This window comes from Oncorhynchus mykiss, chromosome 28 (genome assembly GCF_013265735.2).
Source record: "Oncorhynchus mykiss isolate Arlee chromosome 28, USDA_OmykA_1.1, whole genome shotgun sequence".
Taxonomy (NCBI): domain Eukaryota; kingdom Metazoa; phylum Chordata; class Actinopteri; order Salmoniformes; family Salmonidae; genus Oncorhynchus; species Oncorhynchus mykiss.
In genome coordinates, this window is record NC_048592.1 from 25,961,588 (window position 1) to 25,977,500 (window position 15,913).

The following is a 15,913-nucleotide window of genomic DNA, read 5'->3' on the forward strand; positions in this document are numbered from 1 at the left end:
ACCAAACTGTGGTAGGCTCAGATAGACCGGCAGATTCCGACAGGACAGGACAAGGTTACAGCAAACATGACGATAGTCTGGCTCAGGCATGAAACACAACAAACAAGAATCCGACAAGGACAGGAACAAAAACAGAGAGAGATATAGGGACCTAATCAGAGGGAAAAAAGGGAACAGGTGGGAAACGGGGTGAATGGGTAGTTAGGAGGAGACAAGGCACAGCTGGGGGAAAGAGGGGGAGAAAAGGTAACCTAACAACGACCAGCAGAGGGAGACAGGGTGAAGGGAAAGGACAGAAACACACAACATGACAATACATGACAGAAGACTTGTCATTGATTGAACACAACCACTCAAAATTGATTTAACCTGTTTCAAATGATGCGACACAACCAATATAAGCCAGTTCAGAGAGCAAACAGGTTGTTGAAGGTGGGAAGGAGAAAGTCTGAGAATGGATACTGTAGTACAGTGCATTGTAGGCTGTATACTGTACAATGGATGAATTGTTTGGCCCTGAACATTGTGCTTTCCATTTATTAACAGTACTGACTGCTCAATAGATTTTGACTGGTTGCAGGTTCATATCAACAAAGAACAAGAATTACAGTATCACAGAGACAAAGGACAAGTTTGTGAGATGCAGGGTACAGTACTGTAAAAATAGGGGTACAAGGAGGAGGAAGAACAAAAAACAAAATTGCAAAGAGCAAAGCAGAGTAGTAATTTCTTATACATTTTGAGCTACTATGATAGAACATGTTTTCGTTCATCAAAAGACAATGACGGAAAAATTTGAATATTTTTTTAGATTAAAAATGTACTTATCCCTGAAAATTGTATGTTTTGAGCAATGTGTTTTCTATTTTTCGGTGTATTGTTTACTGACTGCTTGAGAGTGTATATACTTTTGATCACTTTGTTTATGATTTGAGAGCCGTGTTTGATTTTGAACACAGGTAAAACTGTTTTGAGGCGAATGTTTCATTTTGCAAGAGGAGTCAGAGGTTATGTAAATAGTGCTTGAAGATGAGGTTTTGTGTTGAATGTTTTCAAGAAATGGAGCAAGGTTTCAGAAATTGTGTTTTAGTAATTGAGAAAAACTGTATCACTCACCCCAGATGCAGGGTAGGCCGTCCAGCCTAGCTCAGCAGTAGCCACCCGAGTGTCCATCAACGTTTCTACGAGAGAGAGAGAGAGAGAGAGAGAGAGAGAGAGAGAGAGAGAGGGGTGCGTGGAGGTAGGGAGAGAGGGAGAGAGAGAGAAAGAGAGAGAGAGAGAGAGAGAGAGAGAAAGAGGGAGAGGCTAGAGTCAGTTATACAAACATCACAGTGCAGGGCAGAGTAAGTTCTCATACATTCCCAGTCCTGTTCCATGGTTGAAGTTGAGCCATGAAGAAGCACTTTAATGAGTTTTACTGCGGAAAACCACCAGAGTTTGATCCAGAAAAGAACACTTGCTGACAGAAATGAAATGACCCTGCTAGATTCATCTTCCATTTCCACAAGAACAAATAGTTGCATTTCTCCATTTGAGTGGAATGTTGAGGGCCAGTGTCCAGCCCGTAGCTCCGGAACCATAGCTCTGGCACATAGTTCTGGGCCCATAGCTCCGGAACCATAGCTCTGGCACATAGTTCTGGGCCCATAGCTCCGGAACCATAGCTCTGGCACATAGTTCTGGGCCCATAGCTCCGGAACCATAGCTCTGGCCTATATCTCTGGCCCATAGCTCCGGAACCATAGCTCTGGCCTATATCTCCGGCCCATAGCTCCGGAACCATAGCTCTGGCCTATATCTCTGGCCCATAGCTCCGGAACCATAGCTCTGGCCTATATCTCCGGCCCATAGCCCCGGAACCATAGCTCTGGCCTATATCTTCGGCCCATAGCTCCGGAACCATAGCTCTGGCCTATATCTCCGGCCCATAGCTCTGGCCTATAGCTCCGGAACCATAGCTCTGGCCTATATCTCCGGTACATAACTCCGGAACCATAGCTCTGGCCTATATCTTCGGCCCATAGCTCCGGAACCATAGCTCTGGCCTATATATCCGGCCCATAGCTCTGGAACCATAGCTCCGGAACCATAGCTTTAGTCTATATCTCCAGCCCATAGCTCCGGCCCATAGCTCCGTAACCATAGTTCTGGCCTATATCTCCGGCCCATAGCTCCGGAACCATAGCTCTGGCCTATATCTCCGGCCCATAGCTCTGGAACCATACCTCCGGCCCATAGCTCTGGCACATAGTTCTGGGCCCATAGCTCCGGCCCATAGCTCTGGCCCATAGCTCCGGCCCATAGCTCCGGAACCATAGCTCCGGCCGGAGATATGTGTGTGTGTGTGTGTGTGTGTGCTGAGGGCCGAGCTTTGTGCCATTGTTTACCCAGAGAGATGTCCATCATCAGTGTAGAGGGCTTTCCACAGCCAGCCAGGCCATTTCCAAGTGTTTACTTTAGAAACACTATCAGAGCACTGACACCCTGATAGCCTGGCCAGAGACAATAGACTCAACAAACAAAACCATAGACACCAATTGGGTCTCAGGGACAACTCTTGACATGGCATTGATATCCAATCGGCTCACCTTAGTACTAAACAAATCAACAAATGAAAACCACCTTCAACAGCCGATTCAAAACGTTTGTCTACAAAGCAGCCTTCCTCAAGAGCTCCCAAAATAACATGTGGTTTATAAGATACAGACTGAGAGGCTTCAAATGCAGAGCAGACATGCTCATCCACACACCTTGAGAGGTGAATAATTATCTCCATTTCACTTCTCTTCCTCTTTTCTTTTGCCTCTCTCAGAGAATGGCGGGCACCCCCCCTTCTCTCTCCCTAACCCTCCCTGACACCCCACAGACAAATAGACCTGGCACCAGTCCCGAGCCATTTGTCAGCCTGTGTTGATTCATATCGGCAGCTCTGGCATACCGTCGGCGTTGCTGAAAGCTAATATTGTTCCAGGTAAGTGAGGACGAGAAACTACGGCCTCAGATTTACTGCTTTTCTATGGGCCAGCCCCCCCCCCCCCCCCCCCCCCTCCTCCCCTGAAGAGCTACAGATTGATGAGCACTGTGACCAGACAGCCTCTTCAGCTGGGTAATGATAGATTCATATGATATAATATAACAAATAGTTTATACTCTGCCAGCAGACGGTTCGTCTTGTTGGAAGTCAGCCAGAGATTATTTCACCTTGGTATATCTTGTGCCAACTGCCAAGGCGTGTCTAGATGAGGATATGTCCGGAAGGCGTGTCTAGGGGTGTCTAGATAGATACAAGAAGGGTGAGGATATGCCAGGAAGGCGTGTCTAGGTGAGGATATGTTCGGAAGGCGTGTCTAGGTGTGTCTAGATAGATACAAGAAGGGTGAGGATATGCCAGGAAGGCGTGTCTAGGTGAGGATATGTCCGGAAGGCGTGTCTAGGGGTGTCTAGATAGATACAAGAAGGGTGAGGATATGCCAGGAAGGCGTGTCTAGGGGTGTCTAGATAGATACAAGAAGGGTGAGGATATGCCAGGAAGGCGTGTCTAGGTGAGGATATGTCCGGAAGGCGTGTCTAGGTGTGTCTAGATAGATACAAGAAGGGTGAGGATATGCCAGGAAGGCGTGTCTAGGTGAGGATATGTCCGGAAGGCGTGTCTAGGTGAGGATATGCCAGGAAGGCGTGTCTAGGTGAGGATATGTCCGGAAGGCGTGTCTAGGTGTGTCTAGATAGATACAAGAAGGGTGAGGATATGCCAGGAAGGCGTGTCTAGGTGAGGATATGCCAGGAAGGCGTGTCTAGGTGAGGATATGCCAGGAAGGCGTGTCTAGGTGTGTCTAGATAGATACAAGAAGGGTGAGGATATGCCAGGAAGGCGTGTCTAGGTGAGGATATGCCAGGAAGGCGTGTCTAGGTGTGTCTAGATAGATACAAGAAGGGTGAGGATATGCCAGGAAGGCGTGTCTAGATGAGGATATGTCCGGAAGGCGTGTCTAGGTGTGTCTAGATAGATACAAGAAGGGTGAGGATATGCCAGGAAGGCGTGTCTAGGTGAGGATATGCCAGGAAGGCGTGTCTAGGTGTGTCTAGATAGATACAAGAAGGGTGAGGATATGCCAGGAAGGCGTGTCTAGGTGAGGATATGCCAGGAAGGCGTGTCTAGATGAGGATATGCCAGGAAGGCGTGTCTAGGTGTGTCTAGATAGATACAAGAAGGGTGAGGATATGCCAGGAAGGCGTGTCTAGATGAGGATATGTCCGGAAGGCGTGTCTAGGTGAGGATATGCCAGGAAGGCGTGTCTAGGTGAGGATATGCCAGGAAGGCGTGTCTAGGCTTAATGTGGAATAAGATGCCACACATACACGGACACACATGGATCAGACTTATTGTACTGACCACAACTAACCTTATACGATTCTTTATTCTAAACCATATGGTATTACTTGTCTCTTAACTACTGCTGAGGAAAAAGGGTGAAAATAGCATAGGTGATTGATGGGTGAACAGAAGACGGTAGAGTGTGATTTCAGTGTCAATCTCCTCTTCCTGACAGAAACTGTCCAGAGACCACACCAATTAGTCCTGCTGGATATTCAGCTAAAGGCTTCTGCTGTGCTACTGTAGTCACACACACACACACACACACACACACACACACACACACACACACACATATATATACACATACCTGCAAACGGGCAGACAGACACACACGCATACAACGAGACCAATCTCCCATGTTCTTTAGCACTGACAGCCTTGTTCACATTGGGTTTCTATCAGGCAATTTCAATTTTGTCTGTCACTGCTGTCTGCCTGTCTGTGTGTCTATCTGTCTGTGTCTGTCTGTCTCTCTGCCTGTCTGTCTGTCGGACTCTCTGCCCGTCTTTCTGTCTGCCCGTCAGTCTGTCTGTCGGTCTGCCCATCTGTCTGATTAGACTGTGATGGAGTTCTAAGCACAAGCCACTAGGCTCTGTCATGGGGCCTGCATTCATAGGCTAACTCAGGGGAAATGACTGAGGCTTTAGTCAAACCCCAGAGGGAGTGGACCAGCTATTTCTCCTGTCCTATTGAAGAGGTTAAAGGGTGGGGTTAGGAGAGGAGGGGGGTAGTGAGGCAGAGGAAGGAGTGAGGAAGGGGTGTGGTAGGAGGCAGAGGAGACTGATGAGGGTTGGAAACGGAGGGAGGTAGGGCAGAGGGTGAAGTTGAAAACCCAAGGGGGACCATTCGTGTCATGTGGCTAGCCCCCATTAGCAGAGTGTCAGTGCGACAGATGAGTGAATGAGGGACACTAAGTGGACATTAGGACATTAGGAGAGAGGCTAGACGGAGGTCCCATGGGATGAGGAGAGAGCTTCGCCCCTCCCTATGCCACAGCTCAGGCACCTGTCCATCTCTCTGTGGTTTGACAATGTGAAATAATAATGGAGAATGGTGAATATTGAGTGGAAATGTAGCATGAAAGGTGCTAGAATGCACACTTGCCTGCTTACCATCCCAATGTGGTGAGGCCTAAGTCTAATAATCTTTGGCATCCCAGACTCCACTCATTTTCCTTACCTTCAAGACCCATTACATAATACAGCATGAAGTGAGGGGAATGATTCATATTGAGACAACATCATATTTTAAGTCACATATTGACATATATTTAATCTTTATAAGTCATATTGATTTCGTTGTGCCTTTACTGAGCTGTTAGGATATCCTGAGCTACCTCCCCAATCCATGCCACTGCCAGCTGTCCCTGGCCCAGGTCGTTTCACGCTGGGCTAATTGTTTCACACTTAAAGCTAGAAAAGCCCCATAAAAGATTGTCCCCTTTTCTTCCGGCCGGCTCCCCCCAAATCACCTCTCAATTAGACCTGACCACATCCAACCACGCCTCCCTACTCTTCATTTATCCCGTTGCACCCAACTTGTTCTTGTTTGGAGGCTATTCCAGGAAGTGCTTCTATTTAGTTGACATTCTGTCATGTCAGCTTTTAGCTGTGCAGGGGGGAGTTCAATTGAAGAACAAAAACTGTTCGTAAGCAATTATGTCTGGAACCAACTGAAACAGCTACGTCCTAGTGTTTTGTGTTGTTCATAGTATATTGTATTTGTAAAGTATGTGAAGCCACATCAATCCCATAGAAAAACAATGACATGTTATAGGCCGAGGCAAAAAATCACTATAGCTAGAAGCCGTGAGGCCAGAAGGCCATATGGAATGGAACGGATCAGGGAGAGGATTCGTTATTGTAGAATGATCCAGGAATGGCTGGTCCTTTGTTCAAGGTGTGCATCATGCGTTACAGCCAGCCACACCAATTAAAGTGAATCAATTATTTTGCTGCAGTCCAGCCCAGTTCCCATCACTGCTCTGTATAAAAGGGACTGCTGGGGTGTTTGTGAGAAAGGGGTTTAATTGAATCTATCTGTCATTGGTGTAATTGTCAGGGTCAGTTTTATTGATCTGAGGAGTGCACCTATGACGTTTTCCAGGCTTTGAACCAACAGCTATTGTACTGTATGAACAAAGCAAAGTGCCTTCTCAGTCAATGCTGTTTTCTTTACTGAGTCTATGGACTATGCCTTTTCTCTCCAGGGCAATCCCTCATGTGATTGTCCATTCTGCAGCCACTGCTACAGTCACCCATCAGCAGCTATAGATCAGGTGACCACTAACCCCCAGCCATTAGGCCCCGGACCCCCGGCCCCAGATACAATAGCGCTCTCTGTCATACCGCAGCCTTCCACAAGCGGAAATGTGGCCTGGAATGAAAGGATCAATACCTAATGAGAGACAGAGGGAGGGAGAAAGAGAGGGAGAGAGAGAGAGAGAGAGAGAGAGAGGGAGCGAGAGAGAGAGAGAGAGAGAGAGAGAGAGAACGAGAGAAAGTAAGGGAGGAGAGGGACTGCGACTGCATTAAACATTGATGGGGCCTCTGCGTCTGAGATCGATACCTCCAGCCCTCTTCACACAATTACACGTCAGTACGCGAACCCATAATACATCACAGTGGACACGCATAATTACATGTTGTCCAAGGGAGCTGCAGGATCCCATTTATACACAGAGAGGTAGGCTACAGGGAAAGTCAATATAAGAAACAGAAGTTGACAGGATACACAACAAAGGGGACTGGGTTGTTCAATGTTCAGATACATGATGAGGAGTGTTGTCTGGTTAATTGTAACCAGTATAGGACACACTGAGGGGCCGCCAGTGTCATTCTGTCCCTTTGTGGCCATGCCTGAATGTTAGGTGATGTGCGCAGATGGGGTCGATATGACATGTGGTGAGGGCGGCTCTTGGTAGATCACTCTTACTCGGTCAATACGGCTTCCAATTCTCTGAGCCTGATCAAGATATACATATGTTCCAGAGAGAAAGAGGGAGTGGGGAGGAGGATAGACAAACAGAGGAAGAGAGAGGAGGGAGAACTTTTAAACAAGTTAAATAAAGATGAAGCCTTGTTGGCATGCCACTGAGCCTGGCATTTTAAATAGGGTTTGAAAACAAATTGAGGAGGAAAAGAGGCAAAACGTCAGTACAGAGACCAAGTGGAGTCGCAATTCAATGGCTCACACACCAGACGTATGTGTGTTTCACTGGTCACCCCCAAAGCCAATTCCTCCTTTGGCCGCCTTTCCTTACAGTTCTCTGCTGCCAATGACTGGAATGAATTGCAAAAATCACTGAAGCTGGAGACCCATATCTCCCTCACTAACTTGAAGCTCCAGCTGTCAGAGCAGCTCACAGATCACTGCACCTGTACATAGCCCATCTGTAAATAGCCCATCCAACTACTTCATCCCATACTGTAATTAAATGTTTTGCTCCTTTGCACATTCATCTTCTGCACATCTATCACTCCAGTGTTTAATTGCTGAATTGTAATTATTTCGCCACTACGGCCTATTTATTGCCTTACCTCCCTTATCTTACCTCATTTGCACACACTGTATATAGACTTTCTCTTTATTGTGTTATTGACTGTATGTTTGTTTATTCCATGTGTAACTCTGTGTTGTTGTTTCCCCTTTATTTAACCCACCTGGTTAAATAAAGGGGAAATGGAAAAATGAAAAATGTGGCAGGGTCTACAGACAATCACAGACTACAAAGTGAAACCAGCCACGTCGCGAACACCAACATCTTGCTTCACCAGCTTTGAGGAAAACACAGTGCCACCGACGTGCCCCGCTACCAAGAACTGTGGGCTCTCCTTCTTCGTGGCCGACGTGAGTAAGACATTTAAACGCGTTAACCCTCGCAAGGCTGCCGGCCCAGATGGCCTCCCTAGCCGCGTCCTCAGAGCATGCGCAGACCAGCTGGCTGGAGTGTTTACGGACATATTCAAACTCTCCTTATCTCGGTCTGCTGTCCCCACTTGCTTCAAGGTGTCCACCATTATTCCTGTACCCAAGAATGCAAAGGTAACTGAACTAAATGACTATCGCCCCGTAGCACTCACGTCTGTCATCATTAAGTGTTTTAAGAGGCTAGTTAAGGATCATATCACCTCTCCCTTACCTGACACTCTAGACCCACTTCAATTTACGTCCCATTATGATTCTTTTCATTTTATGTAACCTTAAACCAGGTAAAACCCATTGAGGTTAAAAAGCTCTTTTGCGAGGCGACCTGGAAAGAAGGCAAAACAGGGAAATAGCAGCATGTCCATAAAACATTATAGAAAACACAGAATACACACAAAATACAACGTGTCACAAGTTAAAGGTACAATTAAAGATTAGAAACAATTGCAATTGTCACAAACAGTGTTGTCGATCAGAGTCTTTAAAACAGGCAAAGACACTAAATCCCCTAACTTTTAAAACCTTCTGAAGCATGTTCCAAGTTGAAGAGGTATTATAGGAAAAATATTTTTACCCCCATGTCAGATCTAGCCTTAGGAACAGACAAGGACAGTAGCAACTGTGAACAAAGACTATATTGAGTGACTGATCTGTTCAGTAAGGAACAGAGATACAAAGGGAGTTGTCCCATCAATGCTTTGTACACTAAAGTGTCCCCGTGCTTTAGCCTCCTGGTGGAGAGACAGGTTCATTGCACCACAGCATACAGATCAGTGATGGGTCAGTGATCTAGCGTTGGTAATACATCTTAAAGCACCATGATACACTGTGTCTAGAGTTTAAGGTACTTGCTGAGGCCTGCATAAGGACAATATCACCATAATCCAGCACTGATTAAAATGTGCTTTGAACAAGATATTTTCTGACTAACATTGAAAAGCAAGATTTGTTCTTGAAATAGAAACCCAATTTCAACTTCAGTTTCTTGGTCAAGTTATCAATGTGCTGTTTAAAATTCAACTTTTCATCTAACCAAATCCCAAGATACATATAGGAGGTGACCCTATCAATTTGCTGGCCTGTTGTAGTTCAAATCTGCAGGTGATTCCATCTGTTAACTTTCAGGAAAGAGAAAACCATAAACTGTTTTCCTTTCATTAAGCTGGTGATTCTGTGATCCACCTCTGCGCACATGACACCATTCTGTATACTGCTGGCCCTTCTTTGGACACTGTGTTAACTAACCTCCAGACGAGCTTCAATGCCATACAACTCTCCTTCCGTGGCCATCAACTGCTCTTAAATGCAAGTAAAACTAAATGCATGCTATTCAACCGATCATTGCCCGCACCTGCCCGCCCGTCCAGCATCACTACTCTGGACGACTCTGACTTAGAATACGTGGACAACCACAAATACCTGGGTGTCTGGTTAGACTGTAAACTCTCCTTCCAGACTCACATTAAGCATCTCCAATCTAAAATGAAATCTAGAATCGGTTTCCTATTTCGCAACAAAGCATCCTTCACTCATGCTACCAAACATACCCTCGTAAAACTGACCAACCTACCGTTCCTCGATTTCGGCGATGTCATTTACAATATAGCCTCCAATACCCTATTCAACAAACTGGATGCAATCTATCACAGTTCCATCCATTTTGTCACTAAAGCCCCATATACTACCCACCACTGTGACCTGTATGCTCTCGTTGGCTGGCCCTCGCTTCATACTCGTCGCCTAACCCACTGGCTCCAGGTCATCTACAAGTCTTTGCTAAGTAAAGCACCGCCTTATCTCAGCTCACTGGTCACCATAGCAACACCCACCCATAGCACGCGCTCCAGCAGGTATATTTCACTGGTCACCCCCAAAGCCAATTCCTCCTTTGACCGCCTTTCCTTACAGTTCTCTGCTACCAATGACTGGAACGAATTGCAAAAATCACTGAAGCTGGATACCCATATTTCCCTCACTAACTTTAAGCACCAGCTGTCAGAGCAACTCACAGATAACTGCACCTGTACATAGCCCACCTGTAAATAGCCCATCCAACTACCTCATCCCCATACTGTATTAATTTATTTACCTTGCTCCCTTTGCACCCCAGTATCTCTACTTGCATATTAATCTTTTGTACATCTATCACTCCAGTGTCTAATTGCTATATTGTAATTGCTTCGCCACCATGGTCAACCAGCCTACCTGGTTAAATAAAGTTTAAATAAAAAATTATAATAATAAAAGCACAAGTTTCAATTGGAAAAGCTGCCTTTGAATAACATCAAAGGCCAACTGTAAGTCCTGAAAAGCGCTAGAATAAATAATTGTGTCATCAGCAAACAGATGGAGATTTGCAGAGTCAACAGTCTTCCCTATACCATTTATATACAGTGTAAAAAGGGTCAGACCTAAAATTGAGCCCTAGGGAACTCCTTTTGTAAGCGTTGTAAACTCAGATTTCATGACCTCCTGAGCTACTCACTGTGTTCTGTCAGAAAGGTAGTTTTGTAACCAATCCAATGCATTAACACTTAAACCAACCTTTTTTAGTGTATTCAACAGCAGGGCATGGTCAACAGTGTCAACAGTGTCGAAGGCCTTCGATAAGTCAATAAAAAATGAAGCGCATTAGATCCACAGAAGATGCAACCGCCATCACACAGCACACTGCTCTATCCCATCTAGACAAGAGGAATACCTACAGTTGAAGTGGGAAGTTTACATAAACTTAGATTGGAGTCATTAAAACTCGTTTTTCAACCACTCCACAAATATCTTGTTAACAAACTATAGTTTTGGCAAGTCGGAGAGGACAATTACTTTGTGCATGACACAAGTATTTTTTCCAACAATTGTTTACAGACAGATTATTTCACTTATAATTCACTGTATCACAATTCCATTGGGTCAGAAGTTTACATACACTAAGTTGACCGTGCCTTTAAACAGCTTGGAAAATTCCATAAGATCATGTCATGGCTTTAGAAGCTTCTGATATGCTAATTGACATAATTTGAGTCAATTGGAGGTGTACCTGTGGATATATTTCAAGGCCTACCTTCAAACTCAGTGCCTCTTTGCTTGACATCATGGGAAAATCAGAAGAAATCAGCCATGACCTCAGAAAAATAATTGTAGACCACCACACGTCTGGTTCATCCTTGGGAGCAATTTGTAAACATCTGAAGGTACCACGTTCATCTGTACAAACAATAGTACACAAGTATAAACACCATGGGACCACGCAGCCATCATACCGCTCAGGAAGGAGACGCATTCTGTCTCCTAGAGATGAACGTACTTTGGTGCGAAAAGTGCAAATCAATCCCAGAACAACAGCAAAGGACCTTGTTAAGATGCTGAAGGAAACAGGTACAAAAGTATCTATATCCACAGTAAAACGAGTCCTATATCGACATAACCTGAAAGGCTGCTCAGCAAGGAAGAAGCCACTGCTCCAAAATCGCCATAAAAAAGACAGACTACGGTTTGCAACTGCACATGGGGACAAAGATCATACTTTTTGGAGAAATGTCCTCTTGTCTGATGAAACAAAAATATAACTGTTTGGCCATAATGACCACGGGGGTGGCAGCATCATCTTGTGGGGGTGCTTTGCTGCAGGAGGGACTGGGGCACTTCACAAAATAGATGGCATCATGAGGTAGGAAAATTATGTGGAAATATTGAAGCAACATCTCAAGACCAAGTTAAGGCTTGGTCAGAAATTAGTCTTCCAAATGGACAATGACCCAAAGCATACTTCCAAAGTTGTGGCAAAATGGCTTAAGGACAACAAAGTCAAGGTATTGGAGTGGCCATCACAAAGCCCTGACCTCAATCATATAGAACATTTGTGGGCAGAACTGAAAAGGCGTGTGCGAGCAAGGACTTATTGTGGGAAGGTTGTGGAAGGCTACGCAAAACATTTGACCCAAGTTAAACAACCTAAAGGCAATGCTACCAAATACTAATTGAGAGTATGTAAACTAATGCCCTTTCAGTATAAGAGCTGTTTGAAAAGACACCTGAAATGTCAACCTGTTTTGGTGGGACAGAGTTTTGGCCTTCCTTGGTGACATCACCATCCGGTAAATGAGTTAATAGACCAATAAGAAAGAGAATTCCATACCTCTCTGCCAATAACAGCTCGTTTTCAGTTTTCCTTCCCCACTCAAACCACTCCCAGGCAATCATAGCAACATTCTTGCTTGAGAAATTGCTCTTTGCTAAGAAGCTATTTTTGTTTCTTTTTGACAATTTTAATTGAAAACCATCAGAGTAAGGTACATAATTGTTACCCAGAAATGATTTAATATTGAGATAAAATGGATACATTGGACCTTTAATCAAATGTCAACACTGGAGATTGGAATAAAAAGAGACACATTTTACAGAGGGAATATGTTTCTGAACAAATGGAGCAGGAGGCCCCTTGTCAATATATTTGCTGTTGGGCTGCCCAAGGGGAAGCCATTCACTAACACACAGCACTCTGGGAAATTAAAATCATAGAATGTGATTGGTCAAAATTTGTTAGCGCTTAATCCGGGCTCATGCGGGCGCTTATGAGATTTCAAACCAGGATCAGTTGAGCCGCGTCCCAGTGGCTAAGCGTGAACGCTTTAAGCTGATTTGGGATCAGTGATTGAGTTTATGGGGGTATAGTGGTGGAAGATGGGGAGATTGTGCTGGAATACGGCTTCTGCACAAAGAAAACAGAGGCAGCAATAACAACGCGAGTCACCACAGTAGGTCAACAGATGGAGGAAATGTACTTAGTGAAGTAAAGTCCAATTAGATTTTACACCTCGCTAAATATCTCTCTGTCTATTACTTTATTTTAAGGTCTACCATACCTATTTTGACCAACCTTACCTAGCAACTTCAGTTGGGAGTATGTATATTTCAGATTTTCATTCATTTCATTTCTCAATAGATAGCCATGACAGCGTGGTTAATCTGTGTAAATTGAAATCTGATCAGAAAATAATCTTGAGACGTTAGCTGGCATAGGCAATGAACGGATACGCGCCTCGCACCACTGATCTAGGAGACACAGCTAAATGAATGGGTTCACACACACGCACACACACACTCACACATGCAAACACACGGAACACCCTGTACAGGGAGACCCAGTCACACCTCGTCGTGTCAGTGAAAATGAACTTTTCCGTGTAAAGGAGAGACTGACTCACCATGGCAGGGAGAGAGGGAAGGAGGGGGGAATACGAACGGGGGGGACAATATCACACCATGGAGAGCGAGGGAAATCTTGGGGGTGTGAAAGAGAGGTAAGGGAGAGAAATGTAGCAGGAGTGGAGCAGGGGAAGAGAGGAGAGGAGCAGGGGAAGAGAGGAGTGTAGCAGGGGAAGAGAGGAGAGGAGCAGGGGAAGAGAGGAGAGGAGCAGGGGAAGAGAGGAGAGGAGCAGGGGAAGAGAGGAGAAGAGCAGGGGAAGAGAGGAGAGGAGCAGGTGAAGAAAGGAGAGGAGCAGGGGAAGAGAGGAGAGGAGCAGGGGAAGAGAGGAGAGGAGCAGGGGAAGAGAGGAGCAGGTGAAGAGAGGAGAGGAGCAGGTGAAGAGAGGAGAGGAGCAGGGGAAGAGAGGAGAGGTGCAGGTGAAGAGAGGAGAGGAGCAGGGGAAGAGAGGAGAGGAGCAGGGGAAAAGAGGAGAGGAGCAGGGGAAGAGAGGAGAGGAGCAGGGGAAGAGAGGAGAGGAGCAGGGGAAGACAGGAGAGGAGAGGAGCAGGGGAAGACAGGAGAGGAGAGGGGCAGGGGAAGAGAGGAGAGGAGAGGAGCAGGGGAAGAGAGGAGAGGAGAGGAGCAGGGGAAGAGAGGAGAGGAGCAGGTGAAGAAAGGAGAGGAGCAGGTGAAGAGAGGAGATGAGCAGGGGAAGAGAGGAGAGGAGCAGGGGAGGAGAGGAGAGGAGCAGGTGAAGAGAGGAGAGGAGCAGGGGAAGAGAGGAGAGGAGAGGAGCAGGGGAAGAGAGGAGAGGAGCAGGGGAAGAGAGGAGTGGAGAGGAGCAGGGGAAGAGAGGAGAGAAGCAGGTGAAGAGAGGAGAGGAGCAGGGGAAGAGAGGAGAGGAGCAGGTGAAGAGAGGAGAGGAGCAGGTGAAGAGAGGAGAGGAGCAGGGGAAGAGAGGAGAGGAGCAGGGGAGGAGAGGAGAGGAGCAGGTGAAGAGAGGAGAGGAGCAGGGGAAGAGAGGAGAGGAGCAGGGGAAGAGAGGAGTGGAGAGGAGCAGGGGAAGAGAGGAGAGAAGCAGGTGAAGAGAGGAGAGGAGCAGGGGAAGAGAGGAGAGGAGCAGGTGAAGAGAGGAGAGGAGCAGGGGAAGAGAGGAGAGGAGCAGGGGAAGAGAGGAGTGGAGAGGAGCAGGGGAGGAGAGGAGAGGAGCAGGTGAAGAGAGGAGAGGAGCAGGGGAAGAGAGGAGAGGAGCAGGGGAAGAGAGGAGAGGAGCAGGGGAAGAGAGGAGAGGAGCAGGGGAAGAGAGGAGCAGGTGAAGAGAGGAGAGGAGCAGGTGAAGAGAGGAGAGGAGCAGGGGAAGAGAGGAGAGGTGAAGAGAGGAGAGGAGCAGGGGAAGAGAGGAGAGGAGCAGGTGAAGAGATGAGAGGAGCAGGGGAAGAGAGGAGTGGAGAGGAGCAGGTTAAGAGAGGAGAGAAGCAGGTGAAGAGAAGAGAGGAGCAGGGGAAGAGAGGAGAAGAGCAAGGGAAGAGAGGAGAGGAGCATGTGAAGAAAGGAGAGGAGCAGGGGAAGAGAGGAGAGGAGCAGGGGAAGAGAGGAGAGGAGCAGGGGAAGAGAGGAGCAGGTGAAGAGAGGAGAGGAGCAGGTGAAGAGAGGAGAGGAGCAGGGGAAGAGAGGAGAGGTGCAGGTGAAGAGAGGAGAGGAGCAAGGGAAGAGAGGAGAGGAGCAGGGGGAGACAGGAGAGGAGAGGAGCAGGGGAAGAGAGGAGAGGGGCAGGGGAAGAGAGGAGAGGAGCAGGGGAAGAGAGGAGAGGATAGGAGCAGGGGAAGAGAGGAGAGGAGCAGGTGAAGAAAGGAGAGGAGCAGGTGAAGAGAGGAGAGGAGCAGGGGGAGAGAGGAGAGGAGCAGGGGAGGAGAGGAGAGGAGCAGGTGAAGAGAGGAGAGGAGCAGGGGAAGAGAGGAGAGGAGCAGGGGAAGAGAGGAGTGGAGAGGAGCAGGGGAAGAGAGGAGAGAAGCAGGTGAAGAGAGGAGAGGAGCAGGGGAAGAGAGGAGAGGAGCAGGTGAAGAGAGGAGAGGAGCAGGTGAAGAGAGGAGAGGAGCAGGGGAAGAGAGGAGAGGAGCAGGGGAGGAGAGGAGAGGAGCAGGGGAAGAGAGGAGAGGAGCAGGGGAAGAGAGGAGAGGAGCAGGGGAAGAGAGGAGTGGAGAGGAGCAGGGGAAGAGAGGAGAGAAGCAGGTGAAGAGAGGAGAAGAGCAGGGGAAGAGAGGAGAGGAGCAGGTGAAGAGAGGAGAGGAGCAGGTGAAGAGAGGAGAGGAGCAGGGGAGGAGAGGAGAGGAGCAGGGGAGGAGAGGAGAGGAGCAGGTGAAGAGAGGAGAGGAGCAGGGGAAGAGAGGAGAGGAGCAGGGGAAGAGAGGAGAGGAGCAGGGGAAGAG

General features: G+C 47.2%; 1 protein-coding gene across 3 annotated transcripts in view; it reads right to left on the reverse strand.

Annotated features, from left to right (window-relative positions):
* Positions 1-15,913, reverse strand: part of LOC110508791 (ephrin type-B receptor 1) — a 386,951-nt gene that overhangs the window by 279,270 nt on the left and 91,768 nt on the right. For all 3 annotated transcript variants that reach the window (XM_036966014.1, XM_036966012.1, XM_036966015.1), the window contains exon 2: positions 1,117-1,181. In XM_036966014.1, coding sequence (XP_036821909.1) covers positions 1,117-1,181 — 65 coding nt within the window. The remainder of the gene's footprint in view (positions 1-1,116; positions 1,182-15,913) is intronic.